At 36.9% G+C, this 8,165-nt stretch overlaps 1 protein-coding gene across 1 annotated transcript in view; it reads right to left on the reverse strand.

The window, feature by feature from the left end:
- Window positions 1–4,580: 4,580 nt before the first annotated feature.
- LOC111408159 overlaps window positions 4,581–8,165 on the reverse strand; it is a 6,881-nt gene continuing 3,296 nt past the window's right edge. Inside the window, exons 3-15 of the mRNA XM_023037962.1 lie at window positions 7,784–7,918; window positions 7,551–7,574; window positions 7,302–7,413; window positions 6,818–6,943; window positions 6,654–6,703; window positions 6,203–6,361; window positions 6,028–6,123; window positions 5,811–5,926; window positions 5,573–5,696; window positions 5,166–5,279; window positions 4,999–5,079; window positions 4,753–4,910; window positions 4,581–4,607 (exon numbers count right to left, since the gene is read on the reverse strand). Of these exons, the coding sequence (XP_022893730.1) occupies window positions 4,764–4,910; window positions 4,999–5,079; window positions 5,166–5,279; window positions 5,573–5,696; window positions 5,811–5,926; window positions 6,028–6,123; window positions 6,203–6,361; window positions 6,654–6,703; window positions 6,818–6,943; window positions 7,302–7,413; window positions 7,551–7,574; window positions 7,784–7,918 (1,284 nt within the window). The 3' untranslated portion in view covers window positions 4,581–4,607; window positions 4,753–4,763. The remainder of the gene's footprint in view (window positions 4,608–4,752; window positions 4,911–4,998; window positions 5,080–5,165; window positions 5,280–5,572; window positions 5,697–5,810; window positions 5,927–6,027; window positions 6,124–6,202; window positions 6,362–6,653; window positions 6,704–6,817; window positions 6,944–7,301; window positions 7,414–7,550; window positions 7,575–7,783; window positions 7,919–8,165) is intronic.

The following is an 8,165-nucleotide window of genomic DNA, read 5'->3' on the forward strand; positions in this document are numbered from 1 at the left end:
GAAAAGATGATCCAGATCCTCCACTGAATATCCACATAGCACACAACGCATAGACTGTACCAAACCAAAGCTAAGAAGCTTTGTCTGTGTATAGATGCCATCTTGAATTGCTAACCAAAGGATAAATGCATGTCTAGGAATACATTTAGGGAACCATACAATGTGATACCAAGTCACCCTAGGGCAGCGAAGTCGAAGAGACTCCCAAGCACTCTGAACAGAGAAGTCTCCATATGTATCATCCTCCCATCGCAATACATTCTCACTATTACTGTCCGGTCGAAAAGTATCAAGCGTATCTCGTATCAAATCAGACAAAGCTGGGGAGCGAACTGATGGCCATCTCCAAGTATCACCCTCCACAATATCAGCCACTTTAGCTAGTCTACTCAATCTGAATTCACGAATGATCCTCTCTCCAAGAATCTTTTCTAAAGGGCCAAGAGGATGCCAATTATCATACCAAAGCGACGTACGTCTACCATTCCCAATTCTGATTTTCATTTTGTCCCTCCCTATATCCCGGAGTCCAAGAATTTTCCTCCAACTCCAAGAACAATCCCCAGGACACTTCAATTCCCACATGCTCCGTCCTCTAAGTAAATAACAACGTGTCCACGAAACCCAAAGAGAGGAGGCAGAATCCGAACAAAGGGACCAAAGATGCTTTAACATGGCAGCCTTATTCCAAATCTCCAAGCCTCGCTGACCCAAACCACCCTCCTCCTTAGGCATACAGATTTTTGCCCAAGCCACTTTAGCCCCATCGGTGCCAAGGTCACTACCCTTCCACAAGTTTTCCACTTGCTTGATCACAGCCTTGGGTAAAAGAAATACAGAGGACCAGTAGAACTGAATAGAAAATAACACTAACTTAATAAGTTGTAACCTCCCTGCATAGGAGAGCGCTCGACAGGTCCAACTCTTAGCCCTAGCTATAATACGGTCCACCAGCATCTTACAATCCAAAGCCCTCAATTTGGTAGAGATTAGCGGAACACCAAGATAACGTACCAGTAGCACGCCCTCCTTATACCCCAAAACATCAAGCAATTGATCCTTAAGATATGTAGAAACACCACTGGCAAATAAATTACTCTTATCTGGATTAGGAATAAGTCCAGAAAGAGCTTTGAATCGATTAAGGCATTCTCCAACGATCGAGATAGAACCAACCTCAAAAGACCATAAGATCATCAGCAAAACATAAGTGGGTGATCTTCTCCTTCTCACATCTCCAATGGTAGTTAAAGTCCTGTTCAGCAACCATCAATCCCAGTAGCCCCCTCCATAGCCAAGACAAACAAGTAGGGCGACAAAGGATCTCCTTATCTCAGACCTCGCCCCCCAGCAAAGAATCCATTCAGTTCCCCAGTAATGGAAATCGAAAATCGAGTGGTAGTGACACACTCAGTAATCCACCTAACAACTCTCTTAGGAAAATCAAGCACCATTAAAACTGCAAAGAGGAAATCCCAACGAACAGAATCGTATGCTTTTATGAGATCAACTTTAAGAGCACACCTAGGCAATCCTCCCCTGCGGTGATAATTCCTCAACAACTCTTGAGAAAGAAGGATATTATTACTAATATACCTACCTTTAACAAAAGCAGTTTGTTGAGGTCCAACAATGTTTGAGAACACCATTTTAACTCTATTGGCAATAAGCTAAAATATAAACATCGTTTCAAGGATAATGCAAATTTACTGTTTGTTGCTGGTTTAATTGTTGGATACAGTGGAACCCAAAGGGAAGGTGGATGGGAAAATGGGCGGTTTAATTCTCGACTTTGTTTCATTGTCATCTCTACTTATATGCACGTCACAATTTCATACAGGTCTACTTAAAGAGAAGAAGCTTATTCACCTTCGATCTCCAATCTCATGTGCCCCGACACCCCCATAACAATTTTTATATATATATTTATGGAATAAGACGTGAAAAAGAAAACAAAAATAAACGGGAACCACATGAGAATTTTATATTATTTCGAAAAGGTCTTATGCTTATTAATATGAATATGATCCCATATATATGTAGTCAGTAGTAACCATACTAATTAAGTGTCATCTTTTACCAACTTAAGGTCTAAAGGTGTATTAAACAAAAAGTTATATTTCGTGTGTATATATATGTATGTATGTGTGTGTCCAAAAATATAAGGAACCATAGTCGTCACTAACTCACTCAAAGAATGGGACTTTTCGGGAATACCCTACCTGTTCTCGTTGGAACCAAATATCGAGAACAGTAGTTATTAGTGTATATGTGTGAATTGCAAATTATAATTTGCACAATAAGCAAAACAAAACTAAAATAAAATACTTACTTGTAATGACAAACACAAACTCGAAAAATGAGGAAGCATAACGAAGTATGTAAACTGATGCTAGTGTCTAACATTATGTCTTTACGACGAATTAGTCCTTGTCAAGGTGCTTATGGAGTCTTGGCCATCGTCTCCTAATATAAAAAAGGTGTCTCCTTGCAATAAAAACACTTCAAACCTCAAGGAATCAATGAACTCAAAAATGAATTTTCACTCTCTACTTTAAGAGCTTGTTTGGTACAACTTAAAAGTCAATTAAAATCAATTTTTTAACCGTTATTTTACTATTTCAGTTGTCATTTTTGAATTCTTCTCTTACGGGTAGGACCACTTTATCTCTAACAATCAAAAAATCAATTATCAAAATTCCTACCAAACAAGCACTAAATAATATTTTATGCAAAAAAACCAAGAATTTTTGGGGGTATTTGGATGCAATATGATTAAGACATGATATTGAATGAATTTAGACCACTTAGGGAGTCCAATTTATAGAGATTGAGGGGCCACACCTACCAAAATTCAACAGATTTTACGAAAAGACAGCCCTTCGGATCGTTCGAACTATCAAGTTATGACTTTCTTTTTATTTTTTCAACCTAACTTTGCACATCAATTTCTTATTTATCCAAAATTGGTTTTGTGAATCTGAATTTATCTCAATCATTTACTTGACAAGTAGAACGAGTTAGTTTATTCATACGTGTGAATTGACTATCAAAACATATTCGAATACTTAGCCGAATTTGATAAAAAAAAATCAACGTTTTATAAGCCTAATCCCACGCTTGTATGGCTGCAGAGTAATTGCCGAGCAAATCTCCTTTGGCAGTAAGCACACTTAAGAGAAATTAGCACGTATATGGCCAACTGCATTCTGAGATTGGATGCCAGCCACTGTAACGCCACTGCAGCTGAATGTTGCAGAGTGATTGCAATGGCGCACGGCATTTAAGAGACCAAGAAACTTGGATATGCCAACAAATACATAGCATATCCAACCACAAAAAATCCATTTTGTTGTTCGAATAAAGATTTTTTCTGCTTTATTCCTCGATCACCTCCCCATTCAAGAGACTTCCTTTTAAAGGATAAAACGTATTTAGATTAATTTTGCATAATGTTTTGAGTATGGTAGAAGTGTAAAAAGGTATTGAATTACCTGAAAATTTTAAATTTTCAGATGAATATTATATTTTATTATCATATCATGGTATAGGTTTCAAATTCATATCTTGTTACCTCCTATTTATGAAAATTTTTGCACACACCAGACTTTTGATCCGTAGCATGCATTTGAGAAGGTATATACTAGGATTTAATAAATAAATTATTTTCCATCTCACGTGCTAAGGTTCTAGGCGAGGTTCTTTTTTATTATATTACTACAAAATACCATAAAAGTGGGGTATCTATTTATAACAAGATTAAAAATAAATAATACGAAAGACGGGAGCATTGGAGTTATCTCCAATCAATGAAAGTACAATGTAAAAAGCTTGACCAGTTTAGAAGGAAGAAACAAATCTAGTTGACACGGGATGATTATAGTTCCGAGAATTAGAGTACGTGACTACGAACCCTGTTCTAGAAGTTTCCACTAGAAACACTTCACATCAAATTCACGTGCGTGCAGTGCAGTCCATGAAAACCCGGGGGAGTTGGGATATCCGAGAGCATGTTATTTTGACATGCTCGCATTTCTGTATATTTCTTTCAACGGATTGAGACACCAAACCCAATAAAGTGGACAAGAAAAAGTAATTTTATGCGGAAGCTCAAAACAGCATCTCGATCTTGTGCTTCATATGCTCCAATGATATATAGTCATATATAGAACGAGTTTGTGTACACATCACATATGTTTAATGTACAATACTATAAATGAAACTTAACAATACATCAAAATGGGCAAATTTTTTTATTTTTTTTCCCCGAGCCATTATTTCCTGTATACACGAGTAATTACATTCTTATTGGCATAGTCAAATCATCCACACTTTCGAATAACAGAAAGAAAGTGTGCAAGTCAATTATTTCCCCGCCAACAACACAAAATAAACTAATTTACTCTTTTCTAGTTCTCTTCATCAGTCTCTGATCTTTTCTTTCTAGGTACACAAAGGATAATCTACATACTGAAGCATTTTATCAAGTAGATACGAGATGGGAATTTTGTATCCAATGAACTCTGCAATAAATAAATACAATACAAGAGAGAATAAATANATTTTATCAAGTAGATACGAGATGGGAATTTTGTATCCAATGAACTCTGCAATAAATAAATACAATACAAGAGAGAATAAATATTAATAAGGATTCAAAAATTCTCAAGATAGAATCTATACATAAACTGCCTGTTGATAAAACAATAGGGTCTTGATTATAACATAGTATATTTCTGAAAATCAACTCACCATGCTTTGTTTTAGACGGGAACAGCGGTTTGTTCTAAGCTTTCTTTCCCTGTAATACCATCCTTCAGAGTCTGGAAGTACACATTATAATCCTTTTCTGGAGGAGGGTTTTCAGGATCCACTGTGTATGGCTCACTGAATGGAATGACACTTTTAACCTGTAGAAATAGAAAGAAGCATATCACCACATCCATTTAGTAGAAGATAGAATGATTTGCCCATACTAACGTTAACACATAAACCAACCTCAAATGTCTTGTCACATACATATGGGCTTTCAAGAGCAGCAACACATATTCGAGCAACCTCTTCCCTGGATATCTTCCCCTGAACATGCAAAAATACAAAATTTTCCATTAATTAAATTATGCATCTTCTAGCTATGCAACATTTACTATTGTAAATCCTAATACAGTTATATTGTCTCCTTGATCAAAGATGAGTTCAGCTCCAGCAGGCTCTTCGGTTAATGCACAAGGCCTGACGATGGTATATGGGACACCACTTTCGCGTAGCACATCCTCCCCCTACCAAATGATTAACTAGGATCAGAACACAAATTACACAACAATCTCTAAATATCTTTAGCAAATGAATAACCCATGTTCTGACTGGCACAAGAGTCGCCAGAAAGATGTATTTTCTGAAGATGGAAGATCGTTATCATATTTTAGCTGCAAAATAATCTAAGTTTTATTTTCGGCTGGCATCCTATTATGCTTTAGGATGCCTGGGAGAATAGATTCAACTATGCAAGAAGCATAATAAACTGCCCATGCTTGAATTAAATGACAATTATTCTGCGTATCTCAGCTTAAACCTTCAACTTGAATGTAAGAATGAAGCCCAATTCTTTGTTCAACCGGACAGCAGGAGGCTGCTTGCTTAAATCAAGTCCTGGCCTTTCAGGTCTAGTGACACCGGCAGAGCTCACATGCACAAACCTTTGAAATTATTGAGTTAATGAAACAGAGATCAAACAGTTAGCTGCTCAACTCCATCTTTTCCAGGTGCAACAAGAACCGAGAATGACAAGGAGAAAGAATTTAGAAATGAACCTGGGATTGATTGGCTCTTTAATGTATGCCCTTATGGATGACACTGGAAGCTGAAATGAACCTTCAGTGAATGTTGGGTTTAATTTCCCATCATACTCAAACTTACTGAACATGAGCTGAAATTTGTTTATTCCATAATTAGAATGAGTAGAAAAATGGTAAACAATAGAATAGAAAATACAGAAGCCTTACACATAAAAATTGTCATGGATCATACCTGCAATGATATTATTTGGCTGGCATCAAATGGTGGTGCATCGGACACAGTGCGTGCTCGAAATATAGGCCTCAAAGAAGAGAAAGGCAAGCGGACCTGGAGGTAATTTACTAAAGCTTGAGAACTAAAGCCAATTACAATAACCAAAAGGTTTTAAGATCAAACTGTTACTCACCGATTGCCATTGGTCCTTTATGGTGTCAAAGCTGGATGTATAACCCACGGTATCCCAATCACGGCTAGTCCGAACAATGAGTTTATAATGGCGGCCATCACCTTTGAGGCGTAACTCAATACCATCATATGCCGAAAGATCTTCTGGTACTGAGAAATTCTGAGGACATAAACCAGCAAAAGTTTTTTGTTAAACAGCGTCACTACATGACAGCTCTACCATGCACAGCAATCAAAATGACCTTCCAGACTACAATATTGTGCTTATTCCCTAGTTTAGCTTGCCACATAAAACGAGGTAAAACTAAGGAGTAAGCACCAAAGCATAGTTAATTCACAGTAAATATAAGGTACATATGAACAAAACCGACAATGTAATGATGTAAACTTAGTAAAAATAAATTACATAGGAAAATGAGAGAGAGATAGAGAGAGAGTAAAGTACAACTCGCCTTTGTCCTAATGCTAGTAAATCCCCCATTGTTTGCAGTGGAAACAACCCCTGAAGAGAACACATGAATAGACAGAGTTCGGAAATAAAACTAGTGATGATTAGTCTATAGTAGGCATTGGTTGCACTAGCATTGAAATTCATGCAAGTGTGAGAAAAACAAACCTTTGAAAACCCCCGTGGGTCTACCATTTTCACCTCCATTTGGATCAATTTGAAATGTACTTTCACTCACTCCTCCCATGACAACATCATCTAAAGCACCCCAGGCAAGTTCTCTAGAAAAACTATCTGCAAGGTTTATAAGCAATTTCAAACCCAAATAGAATAGGAGAATGCAAATACGCAACAACTTAGAGCTACAAGTTCCCTAACAAGATTGGAGAAGAAAAGGGAAAAAATGGATATCAGTAATAAAGAACCTCAGGGTAATAGGAGAAGGCAAAAGAAATAATATTTGATCAGTAACTAATTTCAATAAGCAGACAAAATGTATATCCATGTATTAGTTCATCCTCGTTTGTAATTTTGTAAAAGTTGCAATTTAGGCGTGTGATACTTTAATGACTAGGGAACAAGAGATGGAAAAATGCTCTTGCACGCATGAGATCCAGGCATGATTTATCAACTGTGCTTGAAAAGAGCATACCTTCGAATCCAAAAATTAATTTTCCACTACGGAGTCCAACATTTTCCTTTACAGCATTTATAAGATTTTTCATCCCAATGTACTCCACCATTTCAGGCGGATCACCTTTAATCTGCTTTCACCAATCAAACAAAGGACCAGAGTTAATTGCAACTGACACACTTCCAGTTTGGTAAGCTGGAGATTTGAGCTCCTTAATAAAGAAAAAAATCCAACTCCTCAGATTTTTGCAAGCAATCAATTTACAACCTCTGGTTCAAAGAATTTGATTCCCTGAAAAACAACAGGATGATGGTTATGTAAGAAAGACATGAAGCCAAGAGCAACAAACAAGAGAAGTTAGAGAAGTTGACATCAAAGAAAGTACAACATTTAGAGGAGCAAATGCTGGAATAAGATTGTGATTCTTCTGACTTCATCAATATAACTTCAATTAAAAGCTAAACCTCAAAGACTCAAAACAGAATAAGCTTAATAAATACCTGACTGTATTTTGCCCTGTCGGCGGTATCGCCTTCCTTTGGGCCAACGATGACTGAAACAGCATTAATAACCTTTCTCACTCCTTTAAAGTACACAGGTAACAAGGTGCTCGCCTTGGTGATGTCTCCAACAATCTGATTTTATAAAACCAACACAATCAAACACTTGAGAGTAGAATTGGAAACTTTTTTTAAACCTTTCGGCAATATACCATGTTTATTGCATCTTCAGAAATAGTCACAAGTGATTATGTTCTGAATGGACTGTCAACATTTTGGGGTCTTTCAATATATAGGATATAGATTGCCAATGTAAAGATATTGATGTTCATAAGCTATTCTGAGGTCTTCTATAATCTATTTTCTTCCTACTGCAATTGAT

Source organism: Olea europaea, chromosome 13 (genome assembly GCF_002742605.1).
Source record: "Olea europaea var. sylvestris chromosome 13, O_europaea_v1, whole genome shotgun sequence".
Lineage (NCBI taxonomy): Eukaryota > Viridiplantae > Streptophyta > Magnoliopsida > Lamiales > Oleaceae > Olea > Olea europaea.